The 18,093-nt window shown below is 43.6% G+C and overlaps 1 protein-coding gene across 4 annotated transcripts in view; it reads right to left on the bottom strand.

Annotated features, from left to right (window-relative positions):
- The window catches only part of LOC146551255 (membrane-associated guanylate kinase, WW and PDZ domain-containing protein 3-like), a 62,857-nt gene that overhangs the window by 20,212 nt on the left and 24,552 nt on the right, over positions 1–18,093 (bottom strand). For 2 of the 4 annotated variants that reach the window (XM_085259215.1, XM_085259213.1), the window contains exons 2-16: positions 14,343–14,394; positions 14,015–14,261; positions 13,034–13,150; positions 11,013–11,132; positions 7,714–7,887; positions 7,456–7,636; positions 6,934–7,004; positions 6,255–6,422; positions 5,249–5,418; positions 4,635–4,728; positions 3,895–4,066; positions 3,089–3,725; positions 2,645–2,708; positions 2,000–2,218; positions 1,226–1,504 (exon numbers count right to left, since the gene is read on the bottom strand). In XM_085259215.1, coding sequence (XP_085115341.1) covers positions 1,226–1,504; positions 2,000–2,218; positions 2,645–2,708; positions 3,089–3,725; positions 3,895–4,066; positions 4,635–4,728; positions 5,249–5,418; positions 6,255–6,422; positions 6,934–7,004; positions 7,456–7,636; positions 7,714–7,887; positions 11,013–11,132; positions 13,034–13,150; positions 14,015–14,261; positions 14,343–14,384 — 2,755 coding nt within the window. In that variant the 5' untranslated portion in view covers positions 14,385–14,394. The remainder of the gene's footprint in view (positions 1–1,225; positions 1,505–1,999; positions 2,219–2,644; positions 2,709–3,088; positions 3,726–3,894; positions 4,067–4,634; positions 4,729–5,248; positions 5,419–6,254; positions 6,423–6,933; positions 7,005–7,455; positions 7,637–7,713; positions 7,888–11,012; positions 11,133–13,033; positions 13,151–14,014; positions 14,262–14,342; positions 14,395–18,093) is intronic. The other 2 variants (XM_085259216.1, XM_085259214.1) reach the window with 2 other exon arrangements.

Raw genomic sequence — 18,093 nt, 5'->3', positions numbered from 1 at the left:
TTCTCAGCTTCTATTGTAGCCAGAATGTACAGAAGGAACATAATGGATATCCGGTTCAAAACTTCCTGTTTCTCCTCTGGTCCTTTTTAACCAATACAGATAAATTTTATCTGCATGCACCAAAGCTTGTTCAAACAGAAACCAAAAATGTACCAGTATAAAAAGTCTTGCCCTTCCCTCCAAAATCAGATGTTTGTTTATTTGAATATGAACTTGAACTCTGGATCGCTGGTGAACAGTAGGCTTGAAAAACAATTTTCAAGTTTCCATCATTTATTTATTTATTTTTTTCATCCTATATCTTCAGAGAGATTGAAGGATTTCAATAGGTTTTATTTTTAACCCATTTCAAGTGTCAGTGGGTAACATTTCCAACTCTGTGATCCAGCCCACTGAATTCCTTTACTTTTAAATTACCCACTTCCCCTCGGGCTAAGTAGAGAGGTTGTGTTTCTTACTTATGCATCACATATATTACCAAATGAAAGTCCCTTTCAAGTCCAATAGCTCTCTCCACTAATTGCTTTTTCTAACAGTTTGATTTGTCGCCATTTAGTGATCAATGGAAATAACTTGTTTGCTTTCTCTTCTTGTTTTGGATGAACAGTCAAATTTTCTTTTTGCTGGAAGAATAATATCGCCACAATTTAACCACTAGACCATCTAAACAACATTTGCTTAATGATAATTTGAAGCAGTTGTTTTTCTATTGTCCGTTTCAGGTATATTCTTCTTGAATCCTGTTTCTGTTGTACTTCTTTGTGCGTCACACACAGGAATGTCAAACTAGGACGGATAAAGTGAGGAAAATAATCTACGATACTAAACACAGACCAGGGGCCCAAAGGGGAGGTTAACAAGCAACACAAGCAGACTGAGGGTTTAAATAGAGGCATGATGTCATTAGGGAGAGAGAACACAGCTGGGGGAAACAAGGCACAGGTGAACAAAATCAAACTAATGAGACAAATGGGAAATAAAGCTAAATACATGGCACAAGAGACAGCACCAAAATACAGTACAAAGTAATGACACAGAAAAAGACCTAACACAAAGACTAAGCCTGGATACGAGGAAACAGGGAGCACAGGGGAGGTAAAAACAAACTGAAAACTCCAGGACCTAAATATAACCTCAAAAGATGACCTAAAATACAAAACTCAATCATATAACAGGCGGTGACGCCGACAGAAGCTGGACATACGGAGGACTCTTTGCCACTCACCTCCACTCACTTCCTGAGAGGCGATAACAAATCCAAAGCCTTCTCCTTGTCGCCTCCTCAGCTCCACATCCACTGACTTTACTCCTCCTCCTCTTCCATCCTTAGGAACGGCTCCTAGTCCGCCCTCTCTGAGTGCAGGAGGTCCGCCGGCACTCTCCTCCACGCCCAACAAGTCACGTGGCTCTAAGGTCAGCGTCACAGGAACTGAGTCCAGGAAGCTAGTGCTCTGGATGAGGGCCGAGGCTGGAGGTCCGTTAGGCGTCTGGGCAGGAGGGGCACCTAAGGATTCAGTTCAGCTTTATTTGTATTCAGTCACAACATCTGTCATCTCAAGATGCTTATAGCTAAGAATTAGGCGACACTGTGGGTGCAACGGGACCCACATCATCTAAAAATGATCATTCTAAAGAAACCTGGCATTTTGGATTTGCTTGGAAAGCACAAGATTTGTTAAATGATTCCCTTAATAAATGATTTTCCTTTGCCTCTTTCTGGCTTTCTCGCTTTACAACAAAAAGTATTTTACTTAAATATTTACACAGCCCATCATAGTTAAGTAGAAATATGTAGAAGTGTAGAAATGTGCTGAAATATCTGCCTTTTGTTTTCCAATTTTCTGTTAAATAATAAATGCATTTATTATTTTCCTCTGCAGGAGCTGTTTCTGAGGCAGAACTGGGAAATCATGTCACTTATACACCAACAAAAACAGCTACTGGCACAGTCGCCACTCACTTAGCAGCACACCTCACTACTACTCTTGGATGCTTTTACCTTGGTGGTTCCCTGCTGCTGGTAGTTGCCCCTCCTGGGGACTCTCAAGGGCCAAGCCAGCCTGGCTGAGTGGGGGAATACCCCCCACCAAGGCACCCGTGGACGGGGAAGGCATGTCGGCTGAAGTGTTGGGGTGGGAGGAGGAAGGGCCGGTCATTCCGTGCGGGATGATGAGGCGTTTGTAGATGTTGGGGGTGACGACTGGGGAGGATACGGGAGCTGACGGAGGAAAGAGTAAGCCCTTAAGTTCTCATTATGTCATATAGATATGATCTAAAGTTAAGCAGTTAATCAAACCAGTTAACCAGTTAAAGTTAACCAAACAATAGACAAACAACAGTGACAATAGAAATTAAGTCTAAGCCTCCCGATGTGAAGGCATTCAAAATGAAAACACATTATTGGCCATTTCTGCATGCTTATTTACATTCTAGGAATTGCTGGATAACCTATGCTGTTCAATAACATTGATTAGTTTGCACCAAATATAACCAGTGTCAAAATGCATAAACATTTATGACACAATCATTGGCTGATGAGACGAAGACATCCTGCAGCCTGAGCCCGACATACTTAGATTTGCATTGGTGTTATTAACAGTCACAGTCATCAGTGAATCAGGGTTGGGGTAACGGGCGTATCTACCTCCTCTGTAGACCAGAAGTACAACCTCTCCCTGCTTGGTGTGTTCCTGCAGCACTCTCTGCACCTGAGGAAGGAAACAAACTCGTGTTTATTACTTCTGATGGAACTTCTTTAGTGTCAGATCTGTTCCTCACTCATCACGTCACATTAGACATCGGTTAGTTTTCATTAACCAATGGCTATGTCTGTCAGTAGTAACAAGGAGGGCTTAGGCAGGTAAACTACTGTGATGAGGATTTCTTTTTTAGGTTAAACAGGACCATCTCTCTTTCCTTGACACACAGAAATAAAACACCTCTAGGATATACGGAGAAATATCCACAAAACTCCCATGAGCACCCATGAGAGCTTCCCTCTTCCCAAAGACCAACTGTTCACTGCTGAGCTAACGTCAGTCAGAATATCAAGGTCGAGCGAGGTGATAAAGCCATGAAAATCTTTTACCTGGGAGAAGCTGAAGCTTTGGACGTCTGCTCCATTGATCTTCACTATAATGTCTCCTGACTGCAGCGACAGGCACTGCCTCCGATCCCAAACCCGCCTGACTACTGCCTGTTGACCCCCATTTCCTCCTGCTGTCACACTGAACCCCAGTCCCCCGCTCTCACTGCGGCTGAGAGCCACCGGCACGAGCTCCCCGCCGTGGGCTGTCCCCGGGGACCCGGCTCCAAGGGGGAGCACCAATCCCGGGTTTCCTCTGGATGCTGTGGAGGGTGCTTGGTGATTGGCCGGGCACCCGTTAAAGCCACAGGGTGGGATGTCTCTGGGTGGGGTCAGAGCGAGGGAGGTCTGAGGCATCAGTGGGCGATGCACAGGCGGACCAGGAGGTGTAGAAGAGGAGGGGGTGTTGTTTGTGCTGCTGGAGCTGGTGGAGTTTTGGAGGAGGCCCGTCTCGGGCTGAGAGAGCGCAAGTTTGGTAAGAGTGTGTGAGGATGAAGAAGTGATGGGGAGCGTGGAGGAGGATATGGGGAGCGTGGATGTGGACAGGTCACTCTCTGAGAACTTGGAGCTCTGATGTTGGAGAAGGGAAGTGGAAGAGAGGGCGGGAAGAGTGTTGCTGTTGTAGCGAATCAGAGAAGACCTGTGAGGAAGAGCAGAGTGGAACAGGCTGAGCACCATTACTTCTGAGATCACTGCTAAAGCTGCGCAGGATTTTTCCCAAAGGACAGAAGAACCTTTGAGGTTCGTTTTCACAAAAAGAATCCGGGAAGCACCACGATGTGTGAGGTACTGCTGATGCCCTCACTGACCTTCGAGTTCCTGCATTGGATAGGCCGCCATCAGAGTCACTGTGATTGGTAAGCGTCCTCTCCGCTGGGTGTGGTGGACCCAGTGGGGTATCAGAAGACGTGGGGGTGGGTGGGCCCGTGAGTCCATTTGTCATTGGCTGAGTGGCATAAGAGGGCGGGGTTTGTGCCAGGCCTGGATTATAGAGAGAAGAAGATGAATCTGTTAATTTGTGTTTTATTTTTAACAGCTGTCAGAGAAAAGCAAAGTTCTTAGGTTCAACTCTGATGTGATGTGTTCTTTTACATGAGCTATAAATAAGTTCAGAGAGCGAGACAATGGGACCCTCCACGCAGACACGGCGACGGGTCCCACAGCAGGATAAGCCATTGTGTTTTGTTTATTTTATTTTGATAACTTTCTCACTTTGTAGAGACTTTTCATTGTAAACTCTCGCGCTTTTGTTCTGCCTTTGGAGGCCTTTGATCGGCTTTCCAACAAGAAATGTTAAATACCCCCGCTGGGACCCCTGAGCCGGCAGCTCATTACATCATCCTCCCTGGCTACAAATAGCAGAAATTAGTAAAATTACAAAATAATCGTTGTGTTTTTACAATCCTTTATTATTTGTTAATGTGCCACATTATTATGCAGTGAATTAAAATAAATTATTAATGTTTCTAAATTAAATTTGTATCACACAGCTGTGATGAGAGTAGAGGACTGTAAATGTAAACCATGTGGTTTCCACGGTTGCTCTGACCTGGCGTGCTGCCGTTGGCGTCCAGAGTGCGGCTGTAGGTGAGGTGCGTCAGGCCTCGGCTCAGGTTGCCGGACTCGCTGGGGGTCTGCGGCTGCTGAAAGGTCGGATATGAGGTTAGACACTTTTCCCCTGGTAGTGTATGTCCCACGAGTGGAGCCCACCTCACAGATGAACCACTGATTTAAGGGTCTAAATATTTGCACGGCTCACTTTTAAATGGCTGTGCAAGTCTTCTCATCCCCAATTATTAAAGATTGGCTGTCTGCATTTGCAAAACAAGAACAAGACACGATAACTCATTGTTTTTATCTCGGCTCTGCTTAATTTTGTCTCTGCTTGTTTGTATAAAGAGGAAATGTTAGTGTGTGCTAAAAGGCAGCTATTTCTTGTATTTTATGCCTGTTTTTACTGGCTGTGAAGTCATTGATCTCTTACACAGGCCTTAAAGTTTCCCACAGCAGGCAGAAGAGGAGTCATGGGGAATCTTTTAACTTGAAAGCACTGAAATGTTTCACCCTCTCTATGGGAAAAAAGTTAAAAAAAATCACACTAAAATAACTGATATTTAAACAGTTTTATGCCCTTAAGTAATTAAAGTAAATTTAGGGCTGTACCGTCTCCAGGCTCTGTTTGGGACAGCCGTCGGGGTTATAAAGCATCGGGTATCCTCTCCTCAGCACCACATCCACGCTTTGACCCATCGGTACCGACTTCAGCATCTCCACCACTTCTTTGTGAGAGCGACCCAGCACACAGGTGTCGTTGATGTAGACCAGGATGTCCGCTTCGAGGAAGCAAAATCTACTGGTTAGAGTCTTAATGTCTAACAGGACATGCAGGAGTGCATATGTGCAGCTGCTGCAGCTGAAATCTGTGATTACCAAAGAAATTAGTTTACAGTTAGAATCCAAAGACATGAAGCACACATTTTTACACTCAGTTTGACTTCCTGAAGCATCTCTGTCTGTCCACAACAAGCATAATCCATCATTTGAGTGAGAATATTGATGTTTTACGTTCTCTCGCCTTTCAGTGAGCAGTAAGGTGAACAGGCACAGGTACAAAATCCAGGTGTGAACCGAGAGGACTACAAGTGTAAATGAGATTTAATGTTTTGTGTCTTCTCATTCTGGGTGACAAAGTTTCATCTATTTAAAATGAAAACCACAACACGTGAACAGGTCTTAAGCTTGTTTTTTCCGTAGCTCTGTTTCATTCCTGATTCCACGCTGATCTCAGAGCATGTGAACCAACCCACAGGGAGGAGGCGTGGGTACGTGGGTCAGATTAAACTGTGTGTGAGAGCGCACGTGTGTGGATTAGTTGTAGATCATGAGATTAGTACTCAGCTCTTTATTTTTCTTAATCAACAGCACCGTAATCCTCCACAGAGAGAGAATCTCAACCTCTCTCCTCTGACCACCTGACCCACGACAACAACTCCCACTTTATGATGCTTTTTATGTGATTATGAGAGTCCAGATTGTGATTTGGGTTTTGAAACGTCCTGCTTTTACATTTGAACACATTTTACCTGGATTTCAGAAACCTGGATCCAAAACCATGTAACAGATTCAGGTTTGTGACATAACTGAAGGTAAACTGTACTGTGATCAGTACCTGTGTTGAGAGCAGGCGGTCCTCCAGGTGTGACGCTGTACACCTGCAGAAACTCTCGGGGTCGACTTCCTCCAACTATGTTGAAGCCGAAACCTCGAGGACCTTTAGAGAGCCGAGTGTGGATGGAGTAGCCCTTCAGCTGACTGGGCTGGTCGGTGAACTCTGGGACTGAGAGGCGAGAGAAGACATGGGGGACAAAGAAAGGAGGCAGGCAAAGGAGGAAAAACGATGAAGAGAAGGGAAAGAGGAAATGTTAGTCCTATCCTCGAAGGATGCTTGTATAACTCCAGAGGTTCATGTGCAGGAAGGGAGGACGTGGACTCTTTCTTTCCGTGTAAAACTCACAGAGGACAGGCATGCATCTATATTGTTCTTTTTTCTTTCTGATTGGTGTGACAATAAAAACAAAAAAAGTGGAGTTTGTGTGTCAGTGCTGCCCTCTGCTGGCTGCTGCTGCCAGAATGAAAGCATCCAAGGCAGTTTGTGTGGAAACGGGAAGTTTCAACACAAATACCACCTCAAATAAAAAGCATTTAACTAGAATTTAAAAATAACATATAACCATTTGAGGGTATGACTGTAATATTTTTAAATGTCCTTCAGAGAAGCAATTATGTGACATAATCATGAACAAAACAAGATGAATTGCATGTGAATGAATGATCTAAAACCGCCTTACGTTCTGTAGAAGACGTCGTCTCTTTGTTCTGAGTTCGAGGATCCAGCCAGCTGGTCGTCTTTGAATTATGGCTGATGGACAGAGGAACACACACATCCTAATTACCACCACCACCACCACCACCATCATCAACACACTGGACAATATAATCTGACAGATTGAGGATAAGTTAAAATGTAGTGCTTTTTCTGCCTGCTACTGGAAATTATTATTTTTGCAAAGACAGGAAACATTCAGCAACTCAGCTCAGTTTCCTGTTTGTGGGTCTCATGTCTCAGTTTGCAAGAAAATAAAACAAAAAACTGACTCACACAACAAAAACAAGCAGGACTGGTTCACAGAATAAGACATTTAAAGGATCAAATATTTTGTATGTACCAGACTTCATTGGAAAAAAGATAAATTTAAAGTTTAAACAGCATTACAGCGTCCATGGCTTTCCTCAACATATTTTTCTGATGGCCATAATCAAACGGATTAAATCAGCTGACACCAGAAGAAGAACTGATAAGTATTTCTCACTCGATGTAATACGGCTCCCCTGAATCACTGTAGGCCAGCTCCCAGTTTTCCGGCAGCGGACCTCCCACTCCCGCTCTTCCCCTCCCTACTCCTCTTCCCCCTCCTCCATTCTCCATTCCTACCGCGGACTCCCATGACTGGCTGAGAGGCAGGGTTGTGGGCGGGGCTCCAGCTGATCCTGCTGGTAGAGAATCTCGTCAACGCGCAAACACACCTGTGCAGGTAAGACTGGGATGTGTTACATGTGAGCTTCTCTACCCGTCAGCCCGCTGTCCTCCTCACTGTTGTCCCCTTCCTCCACAGCTTTCTCCAGGTTACTCAGAGACTTGCTCCTTGTCCTGAAGTTCCTCAGCAGGTTTCGATGTTCCTGGTATGTGATTGGTGGACTCTCTGGGCCAATGTGGACGGGGCGGGGCGTCCCATAATAATTCCCTGTGATTGGATGAAACAGAACAAACTGCTGTTTGAAACAGCTCAGGTTTGATGAACTTTTATAGTCAGAGATTTACACATTTCATATCTTCCTCCAGTTCTTACTACTCCATCCTTTCCAAAGGCTCAAACAGTCAGATTTTGTTAGGAAGTTTCCCCAAGTGAGTGAAGTGACCTGAAAGTAATTATGTTGTAAGAGTGCTGGTCACCAAATATATGCCCCCCACCTACGCCACTACTAACTAAGGCGGCCATGCTAAATGATGTTTAGGCTGCAAGATGTTCACCACAGCGTTCTCTTTCATTTAGGCGAGTGCTAATCGAGCTTTGTGCTGCTGAGCGGTGAGCACAGATCCCACTGAAAGGATGTTAGGCCCGCGTGGAGTCTGGAGACAGTTTGGTCAGAAACAAGCACATACAGTGGATGCAAAAGTATTCAGTCCCCTTGAACTTTTCCACATTTTGTCTCATTACAGCCACAAACATGAATCAATTTTATTGGAATTCCACGTGAAAGACCAACACAAAGTGATGTACACGTGAGAAGTGGAACGAAAATCATACATGATTCCAAACATTTTTTACAAATAAATAATTGAAAAGTGGGGTGTGTGTAATTATTCAGCCCTGAGTCAATACTTTGTAGAACCACCTTTTGCTGCAGTTCCAGCTGCCAGTCTTTTAGGGTCTGTCTCTACCAGCTTTGCACATCTACAGACTGAATCTTTGCCCATTTTTCTTTGCAAAACAGCTCCAGCTCAGTCAGATTAGATGGGCAGCGTTTGTGAACAGCAGTTTTCAGAGCTTGCCACAGATTCTCGATTGGATTTAGATCTGGACTTTGACTGGGCCGTTCTAACACATGGATATGTTTTGTTTTAAACCATCCCATTGTTGCCCTGGCTTTATGTTTAGGGTCGTTGATGCTGGAAGCTGAACCTCCGCCCCAGTCTCAAGTCTTTTGCAGACTCCAAGAGGTTTTCTTCCAAGATTGCCCTGTATTTGGCTCCATCCATCTTCCCATCAACTCTGACCAGCTTCCCTGTCCCTGCTGAAGAGAAGCACGACGGCAAACTGCAAACGGGACTTCTTATGGTTTTCTGTTAACAACGGCTTTCTTCTTGCCACTCTTCCATAAAGGCCAACTTTGTGCAGTGCACGACTAATAGTTGTCCTATGGACAGATTCCCCCACCTGAGCTGTAGATCTCTGCAGCTCGTCCAGAGTCACCATGGGCCTCTTGGCTGCATTTCTGATCAGCGCTCTCCTTGTTCGGCCTGTGAGTTTAGGTGGACGGCCTTGTCTTGATAGGTTTACAGTTGTGCCATACTCCTTCCATTTCTGAATGATGGCTTGAACAGTGCTCCGTGGGATGTTCAGGGCTTGGGAAATCTTTTTGTAGCCTAATAATAATAATAATGGATTGGATTTATATAGCGCTTTTCAAGGCACCCAAAGCGCTTTACAATACCACTATTCATTCACTCTCACATTCATACACTGGTGGAGGCAGCTACAGTTGTAGCCACAGCTGCCCTGGGGCAGACTGACAGAAGCCAGGCTGCCATATCGTGCCATCGGCCCCTCTGGCCAACACCAGTAGTAGTAAGCCTGCTTTAAATTTCTCAATAACTTTATCCCTGACCTGTCTGGTGTGTTCTTTGGACTTCATGGTGTTGTTGCTCCCAATATTCTCTTAGACAACCTCTGAGGCCGTCACAGAGCAGCTGTATTTGTACTGACATTAGATTACACACAGGTGCATCTATTTAGTCATTAGCACTCATCAGGCAACGTCTATGTGCAACTGACTGCACTCAGACCAAAGGGGGCTGAATAATTACGCACACCCCACTTTGCAGTTATTTATTTGTAAAAAATGTTTGGAATCATGTCTGATTTTCGTTCCACTTCTCACATGTGCACCACTTTGTGTTGGTCTTTCACGTGGAATTCCAATAAAATTGATTCATGTTTGTGGCTGTAATGTGACAAAATGTGGGAAAGTTCAAGGGGGCCGAATACTTTTGCAAGCCACTGTATGTAGCTTGCTGGAGATCGTGTTGTAGGGTCCTGGCGGTGCTCCTAATAGCCCGTGTCCTGGTATCTCTTCCACACTCTTTGGCCTGTGTTTCCTTGTGACGGCACGTATCTCATCCTAGATGAGGTGAAATATCCGTGTAACTATGATTGGTCTGCAAGTATTGTCTCGTGACACTGACAGTGACGAGGACATAAACAGAAAGCAAAATTAGAGAAAAATCAGCCCGGAGGGATGAGGAGAAATCAATGACCTGCGAAACCGTTTCCTCTTTGGAGGTCGTCATGTTGTTGCTCTCCAGAGCGCCTGTTCTCACTTTGATTTGCACCAAAGCAGCTGAAAAGCATTCAGAGTGGTTTGTGCTTCCGGCTGATGTCCCTGAGGGTTATCTGACTTTGTGATGGACTGTGATGATCAAGTGATCCCTTAATTTCTTTGAGCTGTCTTTCTCAGATCATCCGCTTGCCTTCCTGTGGTCCCAATTTGTGTTAATTTGAGATTTTATACCTACTGTTGTATCAGCTTTTTAAAATTAAGCTTTACACCAACCAGCGCAATTTCAGTTTCTTATACGAGGATTAAACAAAACAATTAATCAAATTGTATGAATACTGAATCATCTAATAATGTGAAGGCACAGCAGTCTTTTGTTTTGAAATGTTTTCAACAGGAACTGAAAATAGATCAACTGTCAAATTAAAATGTTCGGGAGCATTAGTGAGAGACGCAGAGACGCATCGTTCGGTGTGAAACAGACTCTATGTGTGAATTCTGTTTCTATTTTAGTTTCATTAATCCCATCAGATTAATACGGTGGAGTGCTGTGTGGGGGGAGGACAGAGGGGGAGGCAAGTTTCATTTCTGAGGTTTGGAGGATTAGAGACACAAAATCCTCTTTTCCTCATGCCTCCTCCAAAAAAAACAAAAAACAAACCCGAACACAGTTTAAATTAGTCATTCCACACTGTAAAAAACATCACACCGTGATGAATAAATCACACTTTTCATTCACTGGAGTTTCATCTAATCTGAGTACATTTTCATTACACTGCAGTATTCCTGAGGGTGTGTTTGTTTTCCTTACCTTTGAATTTGCCGCTCTCCAGCAGAGCTCCGGACTCCTCCAGAGAGAAAAATTCCTCGATGGAGACAAAGTTGTAGTCCACACCTGAAATCTCTCCATCTCGAGGCTGCCTGGTCGTACCTTCAGGGAGGGCAGAGTCATGTGATCACTGGGTGTACGCTGGACAGGTTTTGTGTTGTTGGAGAAAGTGAATCAGAAGATGAGGGTACAAACAAGGGTATGTTCTTCCTAAAGATGGCACGATACCACTTTTTTAAGTCTGATACCGATATCATAAATTTTGCCGATACCGATATGAATCCGATATCGTGTTTTTTAATCAATAAAACTGTTTTTTAATATCTTGCTGCTTTTTGTATAAGTTCATACTCAAGTTTAAATAAACAACAACACTAAAGCTATTCTGTTATACCTGTATGTAAAAAATACAACAAAATATTTCATAGTTCAGCAATACTGATCAATCTAATAAACTTAAACCTGCTCCATCCTCCCTATTCTGGTATTTTAAAGAGTACTTAGCAGAAATATTAAGCAACCTAACTAATAGGGTTGCAAACTCCCAGCAAAAAAAAATAGGGAACCAGCCCCCCACCCTCCACCTCATGATGCTTAATCGACGTAATCAACTTTAATTTGATGCAGTGTGAAAAAAGATGCACAGAAATAAATTATTTTTCAAGAATAATGAAATAGATTCAACATCTTTCTTCTACAGAAGTGCAGACTGCACAGATGGTACCTTCCCAAAGGAAAAAGTACTATAGCTTACTAGGGTATATTAGACTTAATAGTCACTATATACAGTAATGGACTTCTATTCATTTTACATCAAATTAAAACTTTGGGTGTTAGATTCAGATAATTATTAAAAGCTAGACATTTTAAATGAGAATAAGAAAGAAAAGTATGCCTTTGTGCCCCCTTTTCCCTGTTCATGCCCTATCGGCCCCCCTGGCTAAACTTTGCTTGATCCGCCCCTGCACAGTTACCAGCCGTCAGCTGTAGAAAAAGATCCTGGAGTAGAAAGTAATAATAAATAAATTCTAACAACAGCTTATCAAGGTTAAACGTGCTGCTATTGTTCAGCTGCTGGTTTCCTCTTTCTGGCACGAAGTGAGCCAAAAACAAACAAGAGAGACAGACTCGCGACAGAAAAGCCGATCAGCTGATCATTGATCAGTTTCATGATTGAAGTAGCAGCCGGAGAGGGAGGGAGAGAGAAGAGGCAGTCACTCCATATATCGGTTGTTAAACTTAACGCGCGAATGCTTTACAAACATTCAGAGATGAACTTACACACTTGCTTTACTTCTCTCTGGGATCACTTCCTCGGAGATGAAATGCTGGTTTGGTAGCGAGGCTACAAATACACACAGCCGCTCTATCACGTGAGCACACTGCTCCGACGTGCTACGGTTATGAGCCGAGTTACGCCGTGTCGCAAGTTTTGTGAGGTGCTTTTCTGATATTTAATGGATCGGATTACATTTTTTATTTCTCTCCGATATCCGATCCAGTAATTTAGGTCAGTATCAGACCGATACTGATATGTAATATCGGATCGGTCCATCTCTAGTTCTTCCTATCTTGGTGGGGACCAAAATCTGAAATCTTACTGTGGGGACCACAGTCTCAGTCCCCACGGGGTTGAAGGCATTTTTCACACTCAAAATGTGGTTTTAGTGTCAGGGTTACAATTGGGTTATGGTTAGGTGTAGAGATAGTTGGATTCAGTTCTCTTTTACTAAAGCGTTTAATGCACAGTCCTGGGGGTCGCTGGCTCATCCGGACTCTCCTTTAAAGTTCCTGTTCCTGCTCCACTTCTCTTTCCCTCAACGGTCATCTTTGGCGTTGTACTGGGGTCAGGGTTAGGCATTCATTTTTGATGGTTAGGGTAAGTGGCTGGAGAAACCATTATGTCAATGAGATTTCCCCACGAGGATAGCAACACCAGACTGTGTGTGTGTGTGTGTGTGTGTGCGTGCAGGTGTGTGTGTGTGCGTGCAGGTGTGTCTTACAGGGCACGGCGCGCAGGTACAGGTTCTCCCTGATGAGCTGCTGCAGCTGACTGTCCATGGAGCCCGGCGTGAAACACTTACTGAGGTACAACCTGAGGTCTTTACACAGAGATGAACCTGGGACACACACACACACACACACAGAAATACAGGATATGATGTCACAGTCATGCAGCACGTGCCATTATGCTGAACTTGAGAACAGTTTTGAATTACCTCTATTTCACTCCGTTGCTTATATCTTAAACTGCCGCATACTCCTCACTACACTGATTTGACAACTGCAGGAAGTAGTTTCTTTTCAGAATAAAATGTTACATGAAAGTACAGTTAGCTTATTATAACCGAAAAGAAGTGTCTCTTTGGCCGTGTCTCCTCGACTGAAGCTGACTAAATCTTTGTTGATAATCACAGTTTTGCTTTTTTGTCTTTAATAATAATGACAAAAATACTGGCGTGCGCCAATGATACCCGTCAGCCTCCCAGTCAGGAACCTTCTTTCCCCACTTCTATCCATACATATGGTATCAATTTCAAAATCCTGCATCGCCTTGTTCTCAAGTTATCACAGTCAAAAGAATTTAAGAAAGCTTGACCTCTGACCTTGAGGTCACCTTTTACAGCTGAGGGGTGAAAAATGATGTCAGATAAAACCAAATCATGAGATTCAAGATTCAAACAAGATAAAAACAACTGAAAGAGTTATTAAGCAGTGCAGATTACTCTTCTTTCAGTCAGCCAGTAATTAACTTATATTATTATATATATTTGTTTTAGCTTCATAAAAATCCCTTTGAGCATCTCAATGTGAACATTACACGTGTCAGGTTAATGAGACATTTTATGGAGCCCGTTTCAGCCAATAAAGACAAACAAATAAGAAGTGAAATAAGTGACCAATTTTCCTTCTTTTATGTTTTCCAGATGAACAAACTAAACATCAAACATCCCCATCAGGTCATTAACAAACTTTTCTCTCACCTGGTGAGACAGTCTTGATTCTGATTGGATGAGGACAGGAGTTCAGGACTCCTCTGACATCACCGAGGGTCATTCCCAACACAGGTGTCCCTCCAATCTCCAGGATGATGTCGCCCACCGTGGGTCCGCCCCCGGGGGCGGCCGTGACGAACGGGAACTCGCCATAGTCAGCCCCGCCCCCGATGGCCAGCCCCAGCTCCCCCGAGCCACCGGTGCCGCCGCCCAGCGGGACGAAGCTCTCCTGCACCTGCAGACGACACAGAGGATGAAGTTCTCACAGGAAATGGTTCACCTCCGTTGTCACTGCAGGCGTTGCACGTTTCAGTACCTTGGAGCGCCAGTGCAGCTTCTTCACCGTCGCTTTAGACATGGCGGCTGAGCTGCAGACACAAGAACACAGGAAGTCACTGAGCGAGCTCAACAGCAGACTTCATCGGCTCATGCTGACAGGTGATCTGAACTAAACGCTGGCAGAATGACTCTGATCATTCTGTGAGCAGTTCAGCTGTAGCTGCTCCGTGAAGCAGATCTCCACACATCAAGAAAAACTGATAATTTAACTTCTGCCCTGACAGCAACTCAGATTTACATTCTTGGATTAAAATTCAGATCCAGTTCTTCAGTTTTCCAATTAACTGATCCATCAATGTGTCACTGTTTTCTGCCAGAGAGGACTCGGAAAGATTGAAGCGGACGACAGTAATTTGGATAAATAGCTTTCGTATCTTACTTGAACGATAATGCAGTCTTTTTTAAATTCTTCTTCTTGTTATTAGTTTTAAGCTACAAATGTGCTGCAGTTGACATCTCGTGACATCCACCCACTACTCAGAGCCTCAGGATTTTAAGGACCAGACCAGAAGTTGATTCTGGAAAACTCAAGTTTGCGTTTTCCTTCCAGCAGAAAAATCAGAAGTGTTGTTTCCTCATTATTGACATAGGATGCATTGGAAGCTTCCTTACCCCCTAACAAGCCTCCTACTTTGATTCTTTAACTTCTTGCTATCTAACTAGGATTCATCCTAAATCTTTAATAGGACAGGAACCTTCTTTCCCCACTTCTATTCATGACTTACCTTCTTCTTTCCTTACTACAGGAAGCTCATTTTCTCCTATTTATTTGACTAGGAAACTTCTTTACCCTTACTTTCCTAGCCTCCTCACTCAAAAGGCAAAACAAGGTGTCTAAGAAACTTCTTTCCTTCTTTGTTTCCTTTAGAAGAAGAAGATTCTGTGTCCTCATACCCTTACTAGAAGGAAAGACCTTGTCTTTTTTGCGTCCTTGCTCAGTAAAACTTCTAAACTGCCGACCACGAGACATTTTTGTTGTGCCGCATTTTAATTTTGACCCCGAGCAGCAGAAAAACATGTCATCGGCAGAGTTCAGCTTCCTGTTTGAGACCAGCTCCTCCACAGACTCATCGACTCGCTGCTCCAGTCTGAGGGAACAGCAGATGGTGGCAGACAGCAGGGAGCCACACACACAGTCACAGCGTTAAACACAATCATATACACACTCATGTATGCACAAACACAGACTCGTCACTGCCACCGTTGCATTTATACACAGTTATACCCACAGGGAAACACACACACACACACACACAGGCACATACACAGGCTACCAGACGTAGTACATTAAATATGGATGAGCATATGTGAATGTGGGAGTCAGTGAAGAAACAAACAACGTCGTCCCTGAGCAGCAATTCACAATCTGAGCCTCAAAATTTATCTGACTGACAAAAACACAAGCAAGGAAGCTTTCCTGGAAGTGAGGACATGAGGCAGCTTATTTTAGGAATTAAAGAGAGAAGGAGACAAGGGGACAGCAAGGCTTCCTGGCTTGGAAGCGTGGAAGGAGGTTTGAATGTAGGCAGCTCCACAAACCTACTCTAATGAGGTTATTACAGAAAGACCTTCAGCTAAATGTTTATATGAAACGACCCATGCAATTCAATTTTTTTACAAGGTGCGATTAAAAAGTTCCAGGGATAGTTGCATAAAATTCAAAAAGCCAAGGCTGATTAAAATTTAGCCACTCACGATTCAAGGTCATCTTCGTTCCAGAGCCAACATCCTGTCCTGACCGCTCAGTTCAACAATTCACCACAGACCTCACACTTAAATGGACCTGAGCTAGATGTTGTGTGGAGGCTCATCAATGCTGATGAGAGCTGTGTCTGCAGCTACAACCGAGAAGTTTTCAGATCCACAGTTTCTACACCCAAAGGTGAGGAGTCAAGCATCTTTTATTTTGAAATTCGCGCTCTAGCGCACCATCAGTGATGAGACTGACGACTTTACATTAAGTACAAACAAGCACTGAGATGCTATCTTAACGCCTGCACCTCTCAGTTCCTGTGACTTCAGCCACCTCTGGCCCAGTGGTGAAGATCCATCAAGGACCAAAAAAGTGATGTTTTAAGCTCAATCATGTAGCTGTTTTGATTACAGCTCGTTCATTAGTACAGATCAGTAGAGAAGGTGTCTGTCTCCCGAATCCTTAGCCTGTTCCCCAGAAGAGGGGCGTGAAAGCTGAAGGCTCTGCCTCCCATTCATCTTTTAAATATCCTGCAAACCCTCAGTCTCAGAGCGAAGTGTATAAAACATATTGTCTGCAATAGACTGCGACCAGTCAGAGCTGTACCCCACCTTTAGCCCTGTGACAGCTGGGATATACTCCAGCTCCACCTTAACTGGATAAGCAGAAGACAATAGATGGCCACAGTCATCTCAATAAAGCTTCATCACGTAAGGTAAGGACCCTAAAACATTAGAGAGAGAAGCCCAGTGAGCAGCATGTGGTGAGCGTAGGGGAGAAAACCTCCAGCATAACCCGGCTCACGAAGCAGCAGCCATCTGCTGCGACTGACTGGAGGGAGGGAAAAGAGGATCACAGAGAAACAACTCACAAACTACCTGAACTAACTCACAACCTCTTTGGATGTGGTAATGGAGCCGGAGAAGTTAATGATGTAAAGAAGGTAATGGGAATGTAAAGAAGGAGTTAAGGAAGGAAATGAGGATGTGAATAAAGTAGCAAGGAGGTAAAAAAAAAAAGGCAGTGAGGAGCTACAAATAGTAGCAAAGAATTAAAGAAGGTAATGATGAGGTAAAGAAGGTTGTGAGGAGACATATTAGGCAGCACAGAGTTAGAGAGGTAAGAAATAAAGAGGTAAGAAATGTACTGAGGATTTAACCCTCCTGCCATCCTTTAAAAAACTCACACCCATCACCCTAGGGACCATTCTCAGCCACGCCATAAAAAGACCATATATCCATATTTTATTCCACTTTAAATTAGCCAACCTTGTAAAACTACTTCTCCCTGAAATATTCATGTAAAGTTTTAATTATATTTTCGTTGTTTTAACCCTTCAAATCCCAGTGTTATTACATGAGCGCCCTGTGTTATAAGCCCCAAAAACCAAAAAACGAAACTAAATATTTCCACAAAAAACCAGTTGAAGTAATATGTGATTGTCATTATAAGTAGGCCTTTAGATGGACCAAAGATTGGCACCAACATACATTTTGACCTGCCATTATTTTTTTTGCATTTTTTTTGCAATTTAAAAATTAAAACTTCAAGGCCCTGAGTCTTCATTGACATCCAAGAAAAGAAGAAAAAATAAAATCATATGATGATAATTTGGGGTTGAAAAATAGCGTTTATAATGGAAGTCAATGGGCAGAAAATGGTCCCCAGGGTGATGGGTGTGGGGATTTCTGTTGCTCAGCCATTTTAGGCTGATTTAAGGAATTCACACTGGAATATTAACATTGACAGGTAAAAACTATCCTGTGGCAAGTTTGGTTATATTCCACTGAACACAGTGGAAATGGCAGCCATTTAACACATAGCAGTGGCACAAAAAGGTCCCAAGAAGGCAGGAAGGTTAAAGAAGGCAGTGAGAAGGCAAATAGGTTAGTGAGGTGATAAATAAGACAGAAAGGAATTAAAGAATAGAGTGAGGATGTAAATAAAGTGACAAGAAAGTGAATAAGGTAGCGAGGAGAGAAGGAAAGGATGAGATAAAGAAGGCAGCGAGGTGCAAAAGAAGGTTGCAAGAAGG

Source organism: Mchenga conophoros, linkage group LG20, assembly GCF_057382185.1.
Source record: "Mchenga conophoros isolate Kocher_MC1m ecotype Shallow Benthic linkage group LG20, M_conophoros_male_GT1.1, whole genome shotgun sequence".
Classification (NCBI taxonomy): domain Eukaryota; kingdom Metazoa; phylum Chordata; class Actinopteri; order Cichliformes; family Cichlidae; genus Mchenga; species Mchenga conophoros.
This window is presented reverse-complemented; position numbering and strand designations above follow the sequence as displayed.